Source organism: Salvia miltiorrhiza, chromosome 8, assembly GCF_028751815.1.
Source record: "Salvia miltiorrhiza cultivar Shanhuang (shh) chromosome 8, IMPLAD_Smil_shh, whole genome shotgun sequence".
Taxonomy (NCBI): domain Eukaryota; kingdom Viridiplantae; phylum Streptophyta; class Magnoliopsida; order Lamiales; family Lamiaceae; genus Salvia; species Salvia miltiorrhiza.
This window is the reverse complement of record NC_080394.1, coordinates 54,142,512-54,167,095: the sequence shown is the minus strand read 5'-3', so window position 1 is coordinate 54,167,095 and position 24,584 is coordinate 54,142,512. Positions and strand designations below refer to the sequence as shown.

The 24,584-nt window shown below is 39.6% G+C and overlaps 3 protein-coding genes across 4 annotated transcripts; all 3 read left to right on the top strand.

The window, feature by feature from the left end:
• The first annotated feature begins 5,050 nt into the window (after window positions 1–5,050).
• LOC130998686 (uncharacterized) lies at window positions 5,051–6,799 on the top strand. The gene is made up of 3 exons (XM_057924096.1): window positions 5,051–5,293; window positions 5,849–6,387; window positions 6,460–6,799. The coding sequence occupies exons 1-3, from the start codon at window positions 5,051–5,053 to the stop codon at window positions 6,797–6,799; spliced, it is 1,122 nt and encodes a 373-aa protein (XP_057780079.1).
• Window positions 6,800–13,315: 6,516 nt separating this feature from the next.
• LOC130999168 (F-box protein PP2-A13-like) lies at window positions 13,316–15,405 on the top strand. The gene is made up of 3 exons (XM_057924669.1): window positions 13,316–13,736; window positions 13,845–13,963; window positions 14,643–15,405. The coding sequence occupies exons 1-3, from the start codon at window positions 13,425–13,427 to the stop codon at window positions 15,097–15,099; spliced, it is 888 nt and encodes a 295-aa protein (XP_057780652.1). The 5' UTR covers window positions 13,316–13,424; the 3' UTR covers window positions 15,100–15,405.
• A 2,700-nt stretch (window positions 15,406–18,105) lies between these two features.
• Window positions 18,106–21,550, top strand: LOC130999166 (COP9 signalosome complex subunit 1). 2 transcript variants are annotated; one of them, XM_057924668.1, is made up of 6 exons: window positions 18,106–18,785; window positions 19,518–19,838; window positions 20,268–20,384; window positions 20,491–20,576; window positions 20,729–20,963; window positions 21,042–21,550. In XM_057924668.1, the coding sequence occupies exons 1-6, from the start codon at window positions 18,384–18,386 to the stop codon at window positions 21,216–21,218; spliced, it is 1,338 nt and encodes a 445-aa protein (XP_057780651.1). In that variant the 5' UTR covers window positions 18,106–18,383; the 3' UTR covers window positions 21,219–21,550. The 2 variants fall into 2 exon arrangements, with proteins under 2 accessions (XP_057780651.1, XP_057780650.1); XM_057924667.1 differs by having other exon boundaries at window positions 20,729–21,550.
• The last annotated feature ends 3,034 nt before the right edge of the window (window positions 21,551–24,584 follow it).

Below are 24,584 nucleotides of genomic sequence, written 5' to 3'. Positions count from 1 at the left end.
CTCAATCAGAGGGATCTCAGTCAGAGATCAAAACGAAACTTTGCATGCAAACAAGGACGCCTGTTTTACTGAAATCAGTTTTGACCAAACAGGGTTGACGACTGATACTGAAAGCTCTTCAGTAAAGAGTTATCAGTTGAGTTGCTGGAACTTAACTGATGCAAGTAAGGGCTTCAGTCGTGTTTGCTAAGACAGAGATGATAACACTCTTTCTGACTATCGAAAGATAGATCAGTCAGACTGATATCATACACAGCGGAAATAAAACTTAGTTTCGAAATAGCCTTGGTGGAGCAAGTTGTTGGTTAAGGTTTCTCTTTGCAGTTAGTCAGTATTCAGTTTTATCAAATGAAATAACATAAGTAAGAAAGTAAAACTGAAAGCTGTAAACAACACAGAGACTTTTACGTGGTTCGGAAAAACCCTTTCTTACATCCACGGTTGGTTGATCAGACCAACAATCCACTCCGCAAGTGCTTAACAGGTGCACTGCAAACCGAACCGTGTGCTTGCCGGGTGCACACAACCGTACACTGAAGAAAACCTTTCTCCAGTACCCGCGCTTCACTCGCGTAGGATTTCCTTTGCTTAACACAACTCGTGCTAAGACTCTCAGAGTCAGAAAACCCTTCTGACCTCCGAATCACTCAAAACACTCTCTTTGATGGACAGGAGATGTGACGTCTCTGAATAGATCCGTTGGCGTAAATCATCCTCAAGATTTCTTCCGTTGGAGAGCAATTCGAATTTGGGCTGAGGCTTCAATATTTGAGGTTCCTTGTCTGGGTGGAAACGACTCTCTTTGATGGACAGGAGATGTGACGTCTCTGAAAAGTAACCACCAGATAGGAATGACCTCTGCAGAGATAAGATCCTGAGATCTCTGCATTTAATGCGGCTGTACTTTGTGAGTACGTGGCTTCCTCTGAACGTTGGAAGATCAGTCCGAGGAGGAATATTCAACTGATACTTGACTTTAGTATCAGTCCTTTGCGCGCATTAAGTAATCAGTCTTCAACTGATACTTCAGTTGGGATCTGCAGTCTTCAGTCCTTCGTTCTTCAGTCTTTAGTCTTCAGTCTTCGACACCGCACACTAAACTAGAAACGAACTCTAACACTTGAGTTCAAAACAATTCTAGTCTATTACAATTAAGTCCTATGATTTTTGGTATCATCAAAACAAGGGTTAGGATATTCAACAAGGTTCCCAACAAAATTACTTATTTATTTAAAATATATCTAACGATCATTTTATTTTACTTTAACCAAGTTCAGTTTAAGAACCTATTTATTTCATAAACATCTATACTTTTATTTAGGTTTACAAATATTGAAATTTAATTTCGACTTTTTAGATTTTGAATTATGAAGTTTATTATAAATTTAATGTGAAAATATATTGCAATTATAAAAATATGTGGAAAACTATTTATTTGAAATACATACTATTTTTAAATTCGAAATCATAAGCTAGTGTATAACCCGTCGAAACTCGACGGGTCATTATTTTATAGTATAATTTATAATAAATTTTATTGTTAATTATTATTTTAATTTGATATTATATGTAGAAGTTTTAGTGTGACATATTTTTTTATATCTTTTTTCTATTGTAGAATGAATACTTAAACAATTATTAGTGTTATGTACGACATATAAGGAAACTAAATCGTAGAAACATTAGGCCATAATTTAGTTACGAAAAGTAAAGTTAACGGTACTCAACACAACAACTCACTAAACAGGCAATTGGCCACATCTTCAAAAGCAAGCAATACAGCAGTAATTTTCAATTCCTCACTTTAATAAGCCTGAATCTACAATAACCTTCATAAGCTTTAGCTTGAAGATGAAGTTTCTAAATCTAGAATTGTAGATCCGCACATAGCCTCTGCAAGTAAAAGATACGATATACATAAGCAATTTTCATACATAGAAATCCAACACTCATTCCCATCCATCTAGAATAGCAATGTTAAGTAAATAGCATTATAAATGTTTAATGAATGCTACTAGTCTATAAATTAAAATATGAATAAGATGATCAAAGTTATATCGTTCTTACCTTTCAATCTATCAAAAATTTCATTGTATATCACGTTAGTTGTTGTGTTGCTTGTCTGACCATTCTCATCACATATCAAAACTTTGAGACCTTTTTTATCTAAGGTCAAGAGATGAATTCTTGCACAAATTATTATGATAATTGAATGAATAAGTTTTAGTGGAAATTTTAAAAATATGTCATATGAACATGATCCATAATTTGATTGAAACATTTATTTCTCCATTCCACTACGATAGGATCGATGGTTTATCCTCTTTCATCAAGTCTTGTTATATATATAGTTGTCAAAAATCCTCATTTAATTTGTGGTTCGTCGTCCAACCTCGACTTTTTATGCTAAAACTTATAGTGAAGTCATGTCGAATTAATAGTTTTTATGTCTAAACTTGGTCCAATCACTATGACAAATTATATAGTGTTAATAGGGGAATCTACCCACATTGATAAAATGTCTTGCAAAACTATCCACTTTCAAAGTCAAAGACCGAAAAGCAAGTTTGATGGTGATGGGTTGCTTGGTTTTTTGTGTAAAAGTTGATGATGATGGAAATTGTGTAAGAGTTGTGTAAGAAAACAGTTAAAATTGGTACAAAATGTGAGAAAATGTGAACTCACGTCACTTTCATGCATTATAAGATTAAATAGATTTGCAAATTTTGAATAAATTAGGGGACGTTTGTGTGTTACAAACATTAATACGAAGGCCAAAAAAATCACGAATATGTCAATTCTTAAGCAAATTTTTTTTTTGAAACCAGTAAACCACGTATCCGCCAGTAATTCGTAGCCGGCCGCAGTAGCCGCTGAAGTTTGTGACCGGCGGCTACTATTCAGCGGCTACTAATTACTGGCGGATACTTGTGTTATTCGCTTCAAAAAAAACAATTTGTTCATAATTAACATGATTGTGAATTTTTATCCTTCGTGATTTTTTATTGTTACATATGCACCGACATTTTTAGATTTTTATTTAATTTTACAAGGGGAAATATGAGAGATAGTGAAATATTTACAGTACAAGAAGTACACATGGATGGAAAATATGAGAGATAGTGAATCTGCCAAAATTTGGTTTATAGTGGGGGTAATAACACTCACTTTATGCATGATTTGACTACACATAAAATAATAGACTTGCACATAAAATAATAAGAAATTATATACCAATTATTTGGAAATTCATATATTCGGCAATGAAATAATATTCTATAGCCAAAAACTACAGTATCCGCCATAAATTTATTTTCTTTATCAGTAGCCGCTAACAAAAAAGGTAGGGCGGCTACTGGGTCCTTTGTACGATTTTCTGGCGGATACTGGGTCTTTGAGGCAGAAAATATTATTTTGTCTCAAAATATGTATAAGTTTTAATTTTTCAGCTTGTTATGAATGTTTAAATATAACATACGCATTCCTCTTTTGTATTTGTTGTTTTTTTTTTTGTTAATTTGTTAGTAAAATATTAAAAGTACATACTGAGAAGGTGACTCTGCAAAAATTTTGGTTGTAGTGGGGCATTAATGCTAATTTTATGCATGTGTGAGGTGACATGCAATAATAGATTGAAGCCGTATTGAATGAACACTACACTTCACGTGAACTTTTTGTAAGGAATCAAGTTTAGTCCTTATAAGGCTGCATTTGTGAATGACCAAAACACAAATTGAAATACTCACCTTGAATTTCAGAAATTCAGGCATACCCTAAAGATTTGAGTGGTTTTGTGCGAGAGCAGGCAATTTGTGTTGAATTTCAGTCCGAAAAGGTGATTCTCCTGTATTGTTTGTATAAATTATAGTTTGCATGTTTAATCGTATGTTGTTTTTAACGTTGAGAGCATGTTTTACGTTATTTTAATGAATTTCTTTATTATCTGAACTTTAAAAGCATGTTAGGGAAATATTAAACCTGTTTCTAATATAATTGAATGTTTTGAACAAAACAAATAAAGTATCCGCCAGAATTTCATTAGCCGCCGACCCCACAAGGTCAGCGGCTACTGGTGACGGATAACAATATTCTGGCGGATACTTCATTTTTCGAGCTTATTGTGATGTTTTAAACTTTTTAAGCGTATTTTAATACTATAATTTATGTGGTTTTATAGATGGAATTCGTGAGATACATATATGTGAGATACAACGGAGTCGTCGATGGTATACACTATGTTGGCGGGGCTACGGAGGTCCTTCCCCTCTTAAATAAAATAGTTGCGAGCCTAATATACAGCATCAACAATGTGCTGACAACGCATTCGTTGAGCCCGAACTATCAATTGTATTATTTGGCGACCAATCGATTTGGAAGGGAGACGAAATGCATAATAAGTGACGACGATGATGTGCAAGGCTTGTTGGAAACTGCAGAATATCCCATGGTGTACGTTGAGCACAACAACGACCCGATCGAAGAAGCGTACATCCCTACTTTTGATTTTGCCCAGGCTTCGGGATACGGAGATGATGAAGCACAATCTAGTCAGTATGAGACGTCGTATCATGCTCGCGAGAGCGCGCCTCCAACACAGTACTTTTCATGGGATGGGCAACTGTTGGACGAATCCGCATGGAATCTGAATGAAATGTGCGGGAGATTCAACCAGGTGCGGACGGATGAAGCCGTACAACCTGAAGACGAAGCCGAAGAACCTGATGACGATTCTGATGAAGAAGACGAAGAATACGATCCAACGAACGAGTCGGGCACAGATTCTGCCGCCTCTGAGGATTTATTAGACGATGATCTGATAGAGTTCACGGCGACCGAGCGAGCAGGTTAGATCCGACAAAGTAGAACCCGTCACAGAAATCCGACGGACTCGACCGGTGATCTATCCAATTGGATAGTTCCGTTGATTCCAGTGGACGCCACGACTTCGCTCGTTGCTCGCGAGAGTGAGCTGTCCAGAGTTGCTGATTTGGGGAAGAACTCTTTTTACAACAGTAAAGAAGAATTGGTCCTTGCTGTTGGCTTCTGAAATATGAAGCAAGGGGCTGAGGCAAAAGTTGTACGCTCAGATCAGGGACGCCTCTATTACAAGTGCAAGCACTCTGATAAGTGCAAGTTCGATGTGCGTGCATCTTGTCACGGCGGAGGGATGTGGGGAGTGCATAAGTTTAAAGAGCACTCTTGCCAAGGGGAATTGGGCATTTTGAAACGAATAAAGGCACACTCGAATGTGGTTGCAGCTTATGTGGAAAAAAGAATACGCGATGACGGAGAGGTCATTAAGCCGAAATCTATTATGGCGGAGTTGTTACGTGAATTTGGCGTCAGAATCAAATATGATGTCGCGCTGCGTGCAAGAAATCTCAGCTTAGAGAAGATATACGGTCGAATTGATGATTCGTTCCTTCTTCTGCCCAAATATTTGTATGCCCTAAGTCAAGCGAATCCAGGCACCGTGATGGATTACGAAGTAGACGAAAACAACTGGTTCAAACATCTGTTTCTTGCTCTTGCGGCTTCCATCACACCTTTCTTTTTTTCGCTTCGACCAGTGATTGTGGTCGACGGCACACACTTGAAGGGGAAGAACAATGGTATTTTGTTCGTCGCCGTGACAAAAGACGCAAACGAGCAAGTTTTTCCGTTGGCATTTGGTGTCGGGCCGATCGAGAATGATGAGTCATGGAAGTGGTTCCTCTCAAATGTGAGACAAACTTTTGGTCAGCCCGACAACTTACTAGTTGTCTCTGATGCGCATGTCTCCATTGCTAATGCTGTGAAGAGCGAGTTACCAAATGCTACTCACGGTCTTTGCTACTACCACTTGCAGAACAAAATTAAGGGCTACGGGCAAGCTGTTGTTGAGCTTTTCCGCCAGGCTGCATACGCCTACACGGACTCAGAATTTTCACGTGCAATGTCGGCTAAGGCTCAATTGAAGCCGGCGGCGTACGGGAAGTTGATGCACGTAGGCCCTGAGAAGTGGGCACGATCACAAAGTCCGGTGACCCGTTATAGTTTTCTTACATCTAATGCTGCCTATGCTTTGAATGCCCGTTTGTTGTGGGCCAGACGCCTTCCTATATGCTCCATGCTGGAGGCAATCAGGATGGTTCTGGAGCAGTGGTTCAATGACAGACTTGCGTCTGCGGAAGAGAGCGATGATCTTCTTACTCCAGAGGCAACACAGAAGATAAGTGCGGAGATCTCAAAGAGTCTTCGTTACACTGCGAAGAGGACCTCCGAGAGAAAATATAGGGTTCGTGCCGGTGATCGTCGCTTCATGGTTGACCTTCAAGCGAAGAGCTGTGAATGCAATGAATTCGACCTGGACGGCATGCCGTGTTCTCATGCGATCGCAGCCATTACGTATGCTAAATCTATTTTATTATAAAATTACAGTTATTAGATGCCTACTAAATATAATCTTTCTTTTCGCAGTGAGGCGAAAGAGCCAGTGGAAGATTACGTGGAAGCTTACTACCTGCGGAGTTCACTGGTTCAAACATACTCCGGTCCAGTAAATCACTTGCCTCCCTTAGAGCACTGGGAAATTCCGTTTGAAGTTGCAACTGATATTGTTTTGCCAAACCTTTCTCGGCGACAAGCTGGTCGACCAAGAGAATCTAGAATTCCTTCAGCTGGTGAGAGGCCGACTCAGAGGACTACTACAGCGGATGCATCAAGTAGTCTGAGAAAACGAGCACCCAAAACCTGTTGTCTATGTGGCTCGCCTGGCCACACACGTAGAGCATGCAAGGGTACGGGCTGGGAGCAGTAGTTTAATTTCTTTTTATATTAAATTTCGATGGATATTGATGTTTTTTCATTCCAGTAATTGATGTTCTGAAGTTGGGAGTATTGGATACTGATTGAATAAATTTCGAAGCTATGTCACTTGCATAATATCGATGAACTAGCAAAAACCATGGATTTCTCATTATCCGCCAGTAATTCAGTGTTTAACACTAGTAGCCGCCCAACAAAAACATCAGCGGCTACTGGGCGCGGATATTGTTTTACTGGCGGATACTTAGAATTTTAGCAGTTTTTTGATGTTTTAGAAGCTTTTGTGCAGCCTGATTTGAAATATTTGAAACAGAAAACACACGCCTTTAGTAATGAACAACATGGACATGTCTTAACAATTATGAGTTGAAATTATGAATGAGACTTTGGAGAAGTGAACAATGTTTTATATAAAAGTTTAGTTAATAGCATAAAATACCCAGAGATAGCTTGGTTATGCATTAAACTATCAAATAAGATGAAATTTACAAGTAGCCGCCAGAAATTCATTACCCGCCGTCGGTAGCCGCTGACATTTTTTCAAGCGGCTACTAATGGCGGGTAATGAATTACTGGCGGCTACTTCAGTAAATCATCTTATTTGATAATTTTATCTAGGATGCAAGTGGAAACTCATAGAAAAATACTCAAACAGATACTCCAACCTCTAATCAAAACGTCATTTGCATAATTATCATTTAAATGTATAAATACATAATCTATTGCGATGCGGGGATGCAAAACTCATAGATGCTACTGCCTATCTTGCGCCTATAGTCGGCGGCGTGCCCATTGCCCCACGCAAGGCTCGGCGAGCCTGATATCAGACGCTCCACATACATGCACGCATAAACACCGGAGCTGCATTGATTTGGCTGCTCAAACTGCTCATTCTCAGGGGCATATTGGATTTTCAACCTTCGCCATCCAAGGTTTTCCAACGGGTTTTGGACAATCTCTGTCCTTTCGAACCACCTGGACACGTCAAGCAGCCTACCCAACAGGCACTGCAGCGAATATAGAGCGGCGATCACATCGTAGCGCTTCTGCGCCAGGGTCTTGAACAACTGCGAATCGAAGATGTCGCAAATACCCCTCAGCAAATCCACTCGGCATGTAATGTAACGTCCACACACATGTATAGGCAAAATGAGCTGCACACGAAAATGCAATTAGTGAAGAGGAAATAAAAAATGAACTACTCCAACATATTTATACTGTAGATATATATGTGTACCGATGTGGCATGCATCCAAGAGCCTTGAGTCGAAGATACCCCATGCCCATGCACCAGATACATCTTCTTGGGATGCGGTTCCCACGAAGCAAAAACTGCGTCAGACTTCGCAAGCCGTCCTTCTTCCCTCGCGGGAAACATACTGCGCCACTGTTTTAGCAACTCCGCGAATTCATCATCGAAATATTTCTGCAGCAATTAAACATTATATTAAAAGCATATTTGATTATAACAACATAATATTTAATTAAATGCTTACGAATAATTCTGTATCCAATATGATAGTGGTCCTCGCATCAACACCGTCTATCAAGTCATCACCCCTCATCAACCTCGATCTCATCATCATCATGTACATATCAACAGCCTGCACGTACTTAAATGTTAGTAATAAGTGACCAGACTTACATGATAACAACTGATTCATAAATTAACCAACATTGGACGAGAGGTCGGTCCTCGTGTTTTGCATAGTGGTCCAAAACTTATACGGGAGAGGGTGCTCGCTCTCTGCCACCGAAACCGTCTGGTAGTGGCCACTGCGGCCAGCTTCCATCATACGCTCAAACCCGTCGACATACTGTGAGTCGACGGGTCTCGGCACGGCGCTGTGCACGTACGGTGATCGAAGTGCAGCCGACGGGTTCCGTTCTCGGCGGCTTCTGCGTGGAACCTCTGGTGCACAAATACTGAGGGGAACAGCAGCTACTGCCTCAGAAACTCCCTATAATTCACTTAAAACAACGCAAGTTAAACAATGTTGACATAATTTAAATTAAATGACATGTAAATTTAATGCAACGACAACATACCCCACTAAACTGCTTCCAATACTCGTGCATCTCATCTTGAGTCAGGATCAGAGCCGAAGAACGGGCCGGCTCAAAAGGGTATGCTGAACTCGTGCCCGGCTCAGCCCACGAGTAGCGTGGCCCATCATAAGAACTGGACGCCTCGAATGTGGGCATGTGGTGGACACCCATGTGCGGAGTCTGCACATGCCAAAAACTAGTCGGGCCACCAAACGGATCATGCTGCCACTGCGGGGTGTGCATGGCATCACCAGTGGTCTGTCCCACCTCTCGTGCAGGAGACTCATGTGCAGGGGATCGGTGATGCGATGGGGCCTCTGAGGATGTAGGCTGCGCCGGATCGGAGTCGGGCTCGGGCTGGGGCTCGCGTCTCCTGTCAGAGTGAGATCGTGGAGCAGGTCTGGGCACGTGAACATCAGTGCTATGCGAGCATCGGCAACGCATAGCATCCAACTTGTCCTCGAACCAATTCTTAATCCTCCTGAACAGGCTGTCCTCCACGGTCCTCGCTACCCGTTCCTCACTCTCGCGCATCATGTGCTGCATGCGCTGCCAATCCTCCTCGCTCCACTGTGATGGTGCAGGAGCATCCTCGTGCCTAGGCCTCGGGGCTCTGTGACTGTGAGACCTTCGACCAGAATCAACGGTCGCCCCCAATGCTCTGATCGTGATGGCTGCTGCTCGATGAGGTGTCCACTAGTTGTCCCCTCGGGCGCTTGCCAGTATCCTGTCTCATACTGCGACGCCGAGGTTGATGCTCAGGAGCATCCTCGTTGTGGTCCCCACCAGTGTAGCGCGCCCGAGACTGCCTATGACCAAAGACTCCCGGCTCTGGTACTCGAACCCCTATCCCGGCATTGACGCCTGCCACCGATAGCCAGTAAGATGTCGTGGCCTCGTACTCATCGGGGATCATCTCCCATATCCCGTTCTCCTAGAAACAAAAAAAAATGTAGTCAAACATTAATATTCATAAAATAAAATAATATTAACAAATAAACAACTAAATTATTACCGGAGACTCAAAAAAACTCTGTAACCCATCCAACTTGGTCTTCACGAACGTCCACCTCCGAAATCTAGGGTAAACCCCCGCATTGCATATGGCTATGGCTGGGCCCAATTCGGGAATTTTCTCAAGACCCCAAATGAATATGGCCCAAGAAGGACCGTAGAAGTGATACTTTTTACAATCCTTTTTGATTGTGCTGTGCTTCAACCTGTAGTTCAAGCTCCTATACGCGCACGATCCCCAAGGAAATCTGGAAAAGGCCGGCAAATCATCCACCAGCTTCCAAGTCCAGGACTGCACGGGTCGTCGCACGTCCACTCCTAATACAAATGCGTGTATCACCAACAAGTGGGCCACACGGAGGTACAACCCGCCGTCGGGGTCAACCACTGGATTGACGGTGTCGAAATATATATCCGCCAGGTCCCGCACTGACACCGGCTTAGAGCGACAAAATTGTCTAAATGTCCGAGCCTGCCTCAGATCGTGCTCAGCCTCGGGGTCAAAAGGATCATCCCCAAAGGGCAATCCTGTCACGAGAGCGAAATCTCTCGGAGTAAACTCAACCTTCCTCCCGTTGATGTAGAAGGAGATCTCATCATCCTCATTGTCTCTCCTGATCTGAAGATGACGAGAGACAATATGGTGCAATGCAGCATTGCACTTCTGGCCCGGCTGCCAATCCAACATCAGCCCAAAGCACCCCTGCCTGAACGTATTCTCCAGTGCAAAACCGCCAATTTCGTTTAGTCTCTGGACTACTGTCGATAGGTAACTAATATTGTTGTACGTACTGATCTCAACTGTTGGACGATTGATTTGCTCGGGCCTCGAATAACGGACCTATTCAATACAAAAAATAACTCAATTTACAAAACATAATGAATTAACAAACATCAACTAATAATAATTCATAATTAACTATTAAATTACTAGAAACATAAATAAAAAAATATAGAACCACAATAAACAAGTATCCGCCAGTAATTAATTTTTTTAAGAAGTAGCCGCCTGGTGTTTTCAAACCCGGCGGCTACTTCTTAAAAAGATTAATTACTGGCGAATATTAGGTAATTATGGTTCTATATGTTTTTATTAGTATGTTATAAATTTTTAAATTCTGAATAACCCAAAAAACGTTATTATTTTATGCGTAATACAGTAAAATTAACCTAATTATCTAAATAGACGATTAAATATATCTAAATATGCTTCAACAAAATAAAAATTCTAACAACACTGAAACTATACTCAAACTTGTAACAGCACTCAACTACACTATATCTAACATATACGAAACATATAAATAAATCTAACAAATACTATATCTAAATCAAAATTCAATACTATACAAAACATATAAAAATTCGAAACATATAAATTCTAACATAAAAACATATAAATTCTAACATAATGATTCTAACATAAAAATTCACCCATATACAAAACATATAAAAATTCGAAACATACAAAACATATACTTACTTAAAAATATACAAAATTCGAAACATATACAAAACATATAGATTCTTAACATATAAATATATCTAACATATACAAAACAAATAACAAATAAACTTACTTGGCCGAACATATACCAAATAATACTTAAAAATGTAGTATACTTACTTGGTTTGAAGAAGAAGCCATGGCGTGAATGGATTTGAAGAAAGACCGAATGAACTCCTCGTTTGAAAAAATGAAACAGCGGCTGCTTCTCACTCTCACACGAAAAAATTCAGTATCCGCTTGAACAAATGATGGTGCGGCTGCTTCTCAAAAATTCTACCCTAATTTAACATAAAAAATTACCCTAATGGGCCCTACCCAAGATTTCGACCATATCAAATCTTCAATGTGGTCAAAGAAATCCCACAAAAGCCGTGCCCGCTCTATTCCAATACCCGTGAATTACAATTTTCTGCAAAGCCTATAGATTCCCATACTAGAGTTGCCGGTTGAATTGTCCAATCACAATTGAATTAGCTTTAGCTCTTCAAAATTGAAAAAAATACAACAACCATTAATATGAACTCTAATAAATAAATTTTATATATATTGTGATATAAAAACCAGTTATAAATGACATGGTACTATTATCCGCCAGTAAAAAGTATCCGCTAGAAGTAGCCGCTTAGGGTTTCTTTCACGCGGCTAATTCTAGAGGATACGAATTACTGGCGGATACGTATGTGGTAGGCTCTATAATATTTTACTATTTCATAATATATGATTATATATTTTTTTTATCCAACATTTTCTATTATTTTATGTGTTAGGCTATATTAATTCATGTTAAATAAAATAAAATCAAAAATTCGAGACTTATTACACCACTATGATCCAAATTTGTCTAAATACAAGCCTATTATGTATTTCTACTTCATAGAATATATTTTAAAAAAAGAATACAAAATTAAGGTAAGTTTGTGTATAATAAAAAAGTAATAGGAGGATGTAAAAAAATTGTACTTTAAGTATATTTGGAAACAAAAAAATATTCTGAACCTAATGTATACATTATCCGCCAGTAAAAAATAGACGCTAGAAATAGCCGCCAGGATAAAAAACCAGGCGGCTATTGGGATCGGCTATTGTTTACTGGCGGATAATGTATACATTAGGTTCAGAATTTTTTTTTTGTTTCCAAATATACTTAAAGTAAAATTTTTTACATCCTCGTATTACTGTTTTATTATACACAAACTTACCTTCATTATTTTCAAACTTAGGGCATTATACGTCAATCATCTTACAATAATTGCACATTTATCTGATTTTGTGCATTTTTAACTACCTATCTTACACATTTTCTTACACAATTGTACTTGTGTAAGAAAAGTGTAAGAACTTTTACAAAAAACCAAGCAACCCATCACCATCAAGTGTACTTTTCGGTTTTGACTTTCAAAGTGGGTAGTTTTGTAAGATGTTTTATTGATGTGGGTAGATTTAATTCCAACCCAATTATATATCACATATTTCCTCTATTGCATCTGATTTTGTCTATTTTTTTTACATTATTATTTTTTAAAAAAATATGATTACAATGTAGAAATGTGTATTGCTTATATTTAGTGTAGTGTAAAGTGATAATCTGTAAAGAAAATATGACAAGTTAAATGAGACACTATAGAAAAAGAATACATACCAAATTAAATTGAAAGATGTTTTTTTTTTACCATTACATTTTAAATTTACTTATTTTTTAAAATTTTACTAATCTACTAGTTTAAATCCTTACAATAAATAAATCAACAAATATAGCAGTTTTAATTAATGCTAAAGTACTTTGCTAAATTACAAGGTGGTAGCATTAAGAACTGTGAGAAATTGTAGAGAGTGGAACAGCAGGGGAAGCCTTGAGACAATTAGACAAAAGGTGGGCACACGGAATCCATCACTTAATTTTATTCACTGCATATTTATTGCCTTTTTTCAACAGCACTTTTCTTTTTCCGAGACTATAAATAACCTCACTTTTCTCATTCTCTCTCTTTACTTCATATCTCTCTCTCTAAACAGAGCCCCACTTCTGCAATTTCCGGCCACCGGAATGGGCGCGAACGCTTCTTCTATGGCGGGAGAGCCCGCAGGCCCGAGACCCAGGCCCAGATTGGAGGATATACCTGAATCATGTGTCGCCCTAGCGCTCTCCTACCTCGACCCGCCCGAGATCGCCAAGATGGCCCGTATTAATCGGGCTTTCCGGGCCGCGTCCTCGGCGGATTTTATCTGGGTTCCGAAATTGCCCTCCAATTTTGAGTATATCCTCTCGAAGCTGCCTGATCAGGCCCTTCGGGATAAGGGCAGGATGGACATTTACGCCGGGCTGTGCAGGCCCAACACCTTTGATGGTGGCACCAAGGTGTGTTGTAGAACTGATTGCGATTTAGTAGGGTTGATAGTGGGGTTTGGGTGTCATAAAGTTCGGATTTTTATGGTATTTTTTTTGTATTTTTCTCTTATGTAACAGGAAGTGTGGATTGATAGGAGAAGTGGAGGGGTCTGTTTGGCAATTTCTTCCAAGGCTATGGCGATAACCGGAATTGATGATCGGCGGTATTGGAATCACATTCCAACTGATGAGTCTAGGTGGGGTTTCCGTCTGGTGTGTGCTTGTCATTATTGTGTGTGTGTGTGTGTGTGAGAGAGAGAGAGAGCATGCAGACCTTGTTAGGGCAGAATTCTCGATGGATAAGCTCGTTTGTTGATTATATTCTGTTATTAGTGGAAGAGAGAATCCAACTGTTATGTTGATAATAGATGAGAGAGAAAGAGAGAGGAGAGAGAGCAGGAACTAGGAAGCATATATGCGTTCTTGATGGATAAGTTACTATCTTTCTGGAAATGTGTTGATTATATACTGTTATTAATGGGAGAGAGCATCTAACTATGAAGTAATATCGGTATGAAAATGAGAGAAAGAGAGAGATGGCAGGCTGCTTACCCTTTTTGGCAGAATTCTTGATGTTGTGTGTGCTAATCAATATTTGTATTATTAATTAAAGGAAGCAAGAGAGTGTGAATCAATGTTGATATAATCTGCCATTCATACCCTTCTTGGCAGAATTCTTGATGTTGTGTGTGTAGATATATATTTGTGTTATTAATTAAATGGAGCAAGAGAGTGTGAATCAAAGTTGATATAATCTGCCATTCATACCCTTTTTGGCAGAATTCTTGATGTTGTGTGTGTTGATCTATACTTGTGTTATTAATTAAAGGGAGCAAGAGAGTGTGAAGCAATATTGATATGATCTGATTGATGCAGATTCCAAACAGTGGCATACCTTCAACAAATCTGGTGGCTGGAAGTGGACGGGGAGCTCGAGTTCCAACTCCCCGAAGGGTCATACAGTCTCTTCTTCCGACTCCACCTTGGAAAAGTTGGTAAGAGGCTAGGCCGCCGTGTCTGCAATCAGGAGAATGTGCATGGCTGGGACCTCAAACCAGCGCAATTCCAGCTGACCACGCAGAGTGGCCATCGTGCAGCCACACGCTGCATGATTGAAAAAGTAGGAAGCTGGGCCAGCTACCACGTCGGGGAGTTTGTTGTGGAGGATCCCAACTCATCCACCAAGGTCAAGTTCTCTCTCACTCAGATTGATTGTACTCACACCAAAGGTGGTCTGTGTGTCGACTCCGTGCTCATATGTCCGACTAGTTTAGGAAAAGAGGTGTTCTCCGTGGACGGTGAAGCCTGTAGGAAGTCCTTTGTAGGTTCCTGATGAGTGATGATACATGATAGAGGTGATTTGTTAGGAATTTGATGATCCATATGTGTGTGTGTGTGTGTGTGTGTGTGTGCAGTTTTTCATGAGCAGCTTTTTTGATCTACCCGTGGCGGGAGGCGATGGCTGTTTTTGTTCATCGCTGTCTGTTGCTTCCTGTTTTTGTGGGATTTATGTGCTGTGATTCTTGCCATTTTTTGGTGCTAGTTAGGATGTCTGTTGTGTGTAAATATTCAGGAAATCAGATGTTACTTTATTTTTTTTTTGACAAGATTAAGGTTTTTTTGGCTCTGGTTCTTTTCATTCTTGTTCCAAGTGTTGAGGAGATGAATTGTGATCTTTAGCATTAGCGAAAGGGCTTTGTATATTTTTGAAAGCATTTGTAACAGCAGCAATCAAGAATTAGTAACAGCAGCAACAAGATTGTCAAGAAAGTAATATCTCTATTTGAATCAAAGAATCAGATAGTAGGGGTTGTGTATTTTTTAAGTTTGAAATTTTATTTTATTCAATTTGGTGATGGGAGTTCTGTACAACTATTCATAATTTTATAATTTTGTAAGAATACAAAAGAAGATGATTTGATTAGTAGGGTCTTAAATCCATACCTAGCTAGCTCCATACGACTCTGCCGCCTAATAATTTGAAATGTCTGTGGCGCTCAATATCGACATACAATATATTACTACTATATTTTACATGCAAGTTATTAATATATTGCATATACAACATATATCATGATTAGAAATGCCCATTTTTGTTAGGTTTACATAAAAAATGCCACTTTTTATAAAATAATTATTGTGCTTGTGTCTAAATTAAATAAACTATTCTTAATGTCTCATCTCAATAATAAATATATTTGTAGGGCGGAATGACAAATGGATAAGTCACAACTCGAGTTTTTTTTTTAGTTATGGTGAGCGTTCGAGCTTATGCCCAGGCCCGTACCTAGGCATAGGCACAACAAGCCATTGTCTAGGGCCCCAAATTTTTAGGGGCCCATTTTTTTAATATGTGTGTGTGTGTGTATATATATATATATATTAATTGAATTATGAGTATATTATATTTTTACAAAGGATTCATCTCATTGTTTGATGAATTTAAAGAGTAAGTATGGTGGTTATTGAATTGGATAAAAGTAAGAAATTTTTACCTTTAAAATGGCAATGGCAAGATGTATTGTATTTGTTTTAAAATAAAAATCATTTGTCTGCTTTGAGTGAATTCATATTGTTTCTTTTACAATTACTAAAAGTTAGTGATTTTTATGTTTTGCTAAATATCAAATACTTTATTAATTGTTACCATGAAAAAAAAAGTTGTACTATATATAAAGATATATTTTAAAATTCTCGCTTAGGGTCACGGTCCCGCGAGACATAGGTACGGCCTTGCTATGCCGTTGAGGGTTTATTGCAATTTGCAGCAAATGTCGAATATATATGTTTGTGTGAACATATTTTAGTGAATTATTATATTCAAGTAAATTGTGTGAGTATGTTTTATTGAATTGGCAAGCATAAATTGTTTATTGAATAGCAAGTCAAAAAATAAAAAATTGTTTATTAAATAGAGCATGAATTGTTTATTGGATGAATTATATAGTAAAAAAATGTTTGTAATTTGAATTTACGTTTTTTTTTTGAAGAGGATAATTTGAATTTACGTTGATTTTATTAAATAATACACGAATTGGGTTGACCAACAACTACTTATTAACAACCGTAGGCACACATCGATACACAGGGCCGGTCGTCCTATATATCACAAGGGCCCATGTAAAAAACTAGAAAAGGGATCTTTTTATATTTTTTTATATTGATGGTAGAATAACAATATATTAATATAATCTTTTTCGCTAATTATTTAAAAGAGTTTTCAACTAAAACGAAAGAAAAGAGAAGATGCTAAGAAAAAATGACGAAAAAAAAAAAAAAACTTTCGCAAGACGAATATATATTTTATAAGTCTATTTTTATTGTTAATAAATGGGCCCCAAAAAATTTGGGGCCCTAAGCAGTAAGCACTTATTTCCTGCGTCCCACAAATCTTGACACGTTTGGTTTCAGCACGGGAATTAAGGAGTTGTAGATTAGCATTTTAAGTGTGTATGCAATAAAGTATAAATAGAAAAGTGATAAAGTATGAGAGAGATTGTAATTAAGACCCTTTATTTTTGGATTAATTATTATTACTCCCTCCGTCCCATGAATCTTGACACGTTTTCCTTTTTGGGCCGTCCCACGAATCTTGACACATTTTCCAGATAAGGTAATAATTATTACATTCTCTCTCATATTTTATCACTTTTATTATATTCTCTCTCCTATTTTATCATTTTTATACTTTATTAACTACACACTGAAAACACTAATCTATAACTCCTTAATTCCCGTGTCGAAACCAAACGTGTCAAGATTCGTGGGACGGATAGAGTATCTTATTTGAAAATATATTAAGATTCGTAGGACGATCCAAAAAGGAATTCGTGAGACGGATGTAGTATGACATGCATATAGTCAGTTCCGGGCATGTCCAAAAATAAATATAGTTTTACATCAATTTAACAAGGGGAGTGATTTTTGGACACCAGGTGTCTTGGATACCTTCATAAAAAATCAGTTTTTGCTTGATGTTTAATTTGACTGATTTTTTGTTATTTAGTGATTTGTCTAAATATCATTTTCAAAAATATATTCAACCGATTTTGTTATTATTTTCAATTTTTATATATTTTTATCTAAAAAATTAGTGAACTTGGAAAAAAAATATTAAAAAAATAAAAAGATAAAAAATAATAACAAAATCAATTGAATATATTTTTAAAAATAATATTTTAAACAAATCACTAAATAGCAAAAAATCGGTCAAATTAAATATCAAGAAAAAACTAATTTTTTATGAAGGTGTCTAAGACACCTGGTGTCCAAAAATCTTTCCCCTTTTAAAGGGGAAACGGGGAATCGTCTCATTTAACGACAGTAAATTAGAAAAAATCACTTATTTTTGTGAGATCTTCCTTTTTAGCGATGGCACCGAAAGCCCATAAAGCAAAATAAATTATACGCGGGCCCAGATTAAGAAACGCCCATTTATCCACACGTGCGAAGCCCACATTGTACGATTCATTTCTCCCTCTTTGCACGCACGCGTGCACACACACACACACACAACACTACAACAGCAAACCCAAACGAAGAGGGAAGAAGAGAATCAACAGAAACCCTAGGGTACAACTCCATTTGCTCGAAGTACTATCACTACAGCTCTCGCAAATGGAAGCGGAAGATGATGCTGCGGGGGCTGTTATCGGGGACGAAGAGATCTACGCCAACGGCCGGGACGAAGGCGATTCGCAGCGGCACCGCCCCATCATCAGCGGCGAGCAGCTCGACATCGAGGCCTACGCCGCGCTGTACACCGGCCGCACAAAGATTACGCGCCTACTCTTCATCGCCGATAAATGCGACGTCCCTTCGATGGAGCTGGAGGCTCTGCGGATGGCGTACGACGAGATCAAGAAGGGCGAGAACACGCAGCTCTTCAGAGAGGTTGTCGGTAAGATCAATGGCCGATTGGGCCCGAATTACGGCATGGATAATGCCTGGGCTGATGCCGTGGACCGACGGGCCGAGACGAGAAAGGAGAAGCTTGAAAATGAACTCAATGCTTACAGGGTAGAGTGTTTTTTCCCCCCTTTTATAATAGTATTATTGTTAATCTTCTGTTTTCTGCTGTACTGTCAATTGAATTTCATAATCCTGTGTGAAGTTTACCATGATTTTAAGCTTGAACTTGTGATCGTGGCTTTATTTGCGAACTATAGAATAATGATTTTTAGGGTTTTAGGTAGTCATAGAGAAAATTGAAAAGGAAAAGCAGAAAAGGTAACATTGTCTGGCTTAGGAGTGTGGAATTTGCTAATGATTGTTGTTAATTTGTTCATCTTCTCAACATATTAAAGTATTGCCTCGTATATTTGTAGTTAATTGACATTTCGCCAGCTCTGGAAAGATACTTTACATCTTTGACAGTATTGTGTTGTCTCATACTTTGATTGGATTTGTTAAGTGGCTTCTCTATTAAGTTGATCCATTCTTTTGAAATCTTCACTAGTTTATTTTGCAAGCAATTGAGCAATTGAGAGATTTGTGTTAGACCTGCAGAAACTGCTCCTAAGTCTTGTTATTGCTGAATGTTTCTGATTCCTTGATTGCTCAGGCATTGGATATTCCACCTAGTGTGAAATAATGATAAAGATTTATTTGGTTGCTGTTGGTTATCAAATACTCGAACATTCAACTTTCTGAAACTATTGATAGTAAACATGACATTTCTAGCAGCTTAGTCTTTAGCTGTCCTTTTCGTGTTCTGCTTAGCACCCTTACCCCAGTTTTATTTTTTTGCAGACAAATTTGATCAAGGAGAGCATTCGGATGGGGTACAATGATTTCGGGGATTTCTACTATGCACACGGTCAACTTGGTGAAGCATTTAAAAATTATGTCCGCACACGCGACTACTGCACAACCTCGAAACATATAATTCATATGTGTCTAAATGCAATTCTGGTTAGCATTGAGATGGGTCAATTCACACACGTTACAAGTTATGTTAGTAAAGCTGAGCAAAGCCAAGATGCCTTGGATCCTGTTACAATTGCAAAACTACGTTGTGCTGCTGGATTGGCTCACCTTGAAGGGAAAAAATATAAGCTTGCTGCTCGTAAGGTTTGTCTAGAAAATCCTCTCTTCATAAAGAACCATTATGTTTCAAGAAGCATTTTGTTGCCTTTTGCACTAATCCAATGCCAGTGAAAACATTTTTTGGTTAAGCATGCAATGTGGAAAGAGCAGAAAATTGGTGTTGGCTGCTGAACTTTTTAAAACATTTATAGGACTGTTCGTATAGTTTGGATGCTTTTGACTGGTTTATACGAACTTTTTTATAGGTAGAAGATGCTTTATAGAGAAATATCATGGATGGTCGAAATGTGATAGAGAGATATCATACATGGTTGAAGTTCATATCTTAATACTGAAGATTTGAAGTCTTGTAGTTCATTGAAATATACACCCTCTATGGTGCTTGAGATTTGAGAGTATCATTTTTTTGTTGCTGCATATATTTTTCCTTGACTTTTCTATTGATATTTGCAGTTCCTGGAAGTTGGCCCAGAACTTGGGAACAACTACACTGAAGTAATTGCATCGCAAGATGTTGCAACATACGGCAGTCTCTGTGCTCTTGCAAGTTTTGACCGCTCAGAACTGAAGGCAAATTGTTACATTTCTTATATTGTTCTTAATTGGTCATTTTCTATGATTCAGGGGATCTTGTGATGTGTAAATTCTTACTGCTTGAATTGTTTCTTTTTGCCAGAGCAAAGTCATTGATAACACCAATTTCCGGAATTTCTTGGAATTGGTACCTGAGATAAGGGAACTCATTAATGACTTCCATACCAGGTAACTGAATTTTTGTTGTGCACGCTATGAGAAATATAAACTAGATTATCTTACATAGTGACATTGAATTATCTACTAGAAATCATTTTTTTTTTAAAATCCCCTAGCTCTAGTTCCTTGTTTGACTTGAGATAGTATGTTTTATTATGCAGCCATTATGCTTCCTGTCTGGAATATCTAGGAAATCTCAAGACAAACTTGTTGCTTGATATCCATTTACATGATCATGTGGAGACTCTATACGAGCAAATACGTAGCAAAGCTCTGATCCAGTACACACTTCCGTTCGTCTCTGTAGACCTTAATTCGATGGCAAATGCCTTCAATACAAGTGTTACAGGCCTGGAGAAAGAACTTGAAGCCCTGATCACTAATGACCAAATACAGGTAAAATACATAGCTTCTGTTTTGGCACTCTTGGTAACATGTTTCTTATGCATGATATCTACGGGCATGATCCTGCAGGCTCGAATTGACTCCCATAACAAGGTTCTTTATGCTCGGCACGCTGATCAGAGGAATGGCACGTTCCAGCGCGTCCTGGTGACTGGCACCGAAGTTGATCGCGAACTCAGAGCACTGCTTTTGAGAGCAAACCTCATCAAACATGAATACAATCTTAAGGCGTCGCGGAAACATTAAGTGGGGGTTCGTATGAACAGGATAGCTGTTTTGATGGAGGTTGAAAATTCGAAGTTTGGAAGATTCACAGGCTATGGAAGAGGAGTGTCGACTGCGTTGAATCTTCTATAGCTGATGCAGATCACAATGATTCAACCTCAACTCTAGAGCATTTGATTTATCATATCTGTAGATTCTCTGTTCATAATCTGGAATGTTACTGAATTTGGTCTCTTTCTTCCATGGCTATTTTGTGTTCACCGATGTTACCTGGTGCAGAAATATCAAAATTATGGTTATGGTGATAAACAATAATCTGAGATTTCTGTTCACAATATTAGTCTTCATTTTAGTAGTCATGTTAGTTGAATATAATTAAATATTCTCTCTTTTGCGCCCACTTATTTATCTGGTATACTTCTCTATATCTATTCTGTTTTTTTAGAATTACAAGAGGCATTTAATATATAATTAAATCAGCAATCCATGAAAATTCTACACCACACAAAGATGGAAAAACAACTGCACACAGGTAGGGTGGTAAGTGAATAGAGCTACTCGCAAGCTATTTGACATTCGGTTCGAAAAAAATTCGTTCGGAGCTCGAATCTAGTAAACGAGCTGAGTTCGAGCCTGATTTCGAGTTCGAGATTTTTATCGAGCCGAGTTCAAGCCTTCAATCGAGTTAGTGCACGAGCCTTAAACGAGTCGAACTCGAGTTTGAGCAACATATTAATTTAGAAGCTTTTCCTAAATATATAATGAATTCGAGCACGAACATCATATATACAAACATTTAACGAGTCGAGCATCACTCGAGCTGAGCTCGAGCTTGGTAAGTGGGTGACGAGCCGAACTCGATCAACAAGATAAAGCTCGAATCGAGCTCGAGCCGAACTCGAACATCCGAATATTTAAACGAGTCGAGCTCGAGTCTGCTAGTATTCGGCTCGGCTCGTTTACAGCCTTACACGCAGGTGGCACACTACCCACACACGAAGGTGGGAATACTATCCACACAAAAGTGAAAAAATTATCAGTACGCAGGCGGGATTGAACCCAAAATCTCTCACAAATAAGAGTCTTTGAATGCCTCAACTTTGTCGTTTGAGCTAGGCCTCATCGGCCTCTATATCTATTATTTGTAGTGAAACATGAGATTTATAATAATTTAATGAATGTGGCTATTTCCAATCATACACAACAATGTAATAACTACAAAAAATAACACAAAATGTATTTGTAGTGAAACATGAGATTTATAATAATTTAATGAATGTGGCTAATACGAGATGTATTAATAATCACGTTGAGGAGAACGTGAAACTCCAAATCAAACTCTCACGATCACGCAAGAATCAGTTCTTAATCAAAATATTCATAACATAAGCAACAAACAAAACCCTAGTCTAATATATATGACCTAGGCGACCCAACAAAGAAAATAAAATAGGCCCTTAAACATTGAAACGGGCTGGCTTCTTAATCTCGCGGCGCGTCCGACGTTGGGCTAGGCTGGACTCGTCTGGCTCTTCTTGCTGGGCTGGCGCTTCTTGCTGGGCTTCGACTACTGGCTGGGCTGTGGATATATTGGACGTATCAACTCCTCCATCCTCGGAAACCACCTTGTCCTCAAGGTGAAAGTCGGGAAAGGATACCCGGAAAGAATCCAGCGATTCCCATGTGGCTGCGTCCGGGGGAAGACCCTCCCATTGGACCAAAATTTGTGGAGTCGGGACACCGTCGCGAAGGATGGTGCGAGACGATATGACGACCACCGGAAGGAGAGCAGGCAGGCCGTTAGAATCCATTGGTATCGGATTAAGCGGGGCGGAACCATTGCCAACGAATGGTTTGAGAAAAGAAACATGGAAAACCGGGTGGATACGACTACCAGGGGGTAAGTCAAGTCGATAAGCCACGGCACCTATTTTCGCCGTGATAGGATACGGCCCAAAATAGCGTTTGGCGAGCTTCGGAGCAGGGCGACGCTGCACCGAAGATTGACGGTAAAGTTGTAACTTTACCCACACAAGATCACCAACAGAATAAGAGACATCACGCCTGTGTTTGTTAGCCTGCTGTTGCATGCGGTGTTGGGCGGAGCAGAGGGACTCTTTGAGGGCGCAGAGCAGCGTGTCGCGCTCCGAGAGCAAGGTGTCCAAGGCATCGATGGAGGTGGAGCTGGGAGTGTAGCGTGGAATCACCGGTGGAAGTCGCCCATATATAAACAGCTTGAAAGGGGCTCATAGAAATGCTGGAGTGATACGACGTGTTGTAGTGGAATTCAGCCCATCCCAAGAACTCAAACCAGCGAGCTGGGTGATCAGCAGTCATAGCGCGGAGGTACTGTTCCAGGCAACGATTAACCACCTCAGTTTGGCCGCCCGTTTGAGGGTGATAGGCCGAGCTATGCTTAAGTGTGGTCCCGCTGAGCTTGAAGAGTTCGGCCCAAAAATGACTCATGAATATGGGGTCGCGATCCGAGACAATGGAAGACGGAAAGCTATGTAGCTTCACGACAACATCAGTGAAGAGTCGAGCCACTTTGGCAGCCGTGAATCCCGCGGTCAAGGGGCCAAAATGTGCTGCCTTAGTTAAACGATCAACGACGACCATAACAACGGAGTAGCCGTGTGATGTAGGAAGATGTGTAATGAAATCCATGCTGAGCTCGTTCCAAACTAAGGCAGGGACAGGCAGAGGTTGAAGAAGCCCGGCTGGGGCGGTAGTGAGAGTCTTCACCTGTTGGCACGTTGGGCAAGCTCGCACAAATTCTTCAACATCACGACGCATACGGGGCCAGTAAAAGAGTGTTGAGAGACCGACTAGCGTTTTCTTGATACCACCATGACCGCCTATAGGGGAGCAGTGATATTCCTCAAGCAGCTGTTGTTTGAGAGGGGAGGATGGTGTGAGAAAATATTTGCCGCGAAATGTGAGAAAGCCATTGACGACCGTGTAATCTGCAGGGAGGTCGCCGGCACCCAATCGTTGATGATAAGAGATGAAGTCAGACTCTTCGGAGTTAGCGTGGTGCAGCCGCTCTAGAAAAGTGGAAACGGGAGAGCTCTGAATAGTGAGGCACACGGGAGTGAAAGTATCGGGGAGTGGCGTGTCGACCGCGGCGCCAGGAGCGCGGGAAAGAGCGTCTGCGACAATATTGTGTTTCCCCGGCTTATACCCAATCACAAAATCATAGCCAAGGAGCTTTCGGATATACCGGTGTTGATCGGGAGTATGGAGTTGCTGATGAAGTAACTCCTTCAAGCTGTGATGGTCGGTGCGGATAATAAATCGGCGGCCAAGGAGATATTGGCGCCATTTAGCAATGGCTTCGCTAATGGCGTGAAGCTCCTTGAGATAGGTGGACGTGCCTCGAAGACG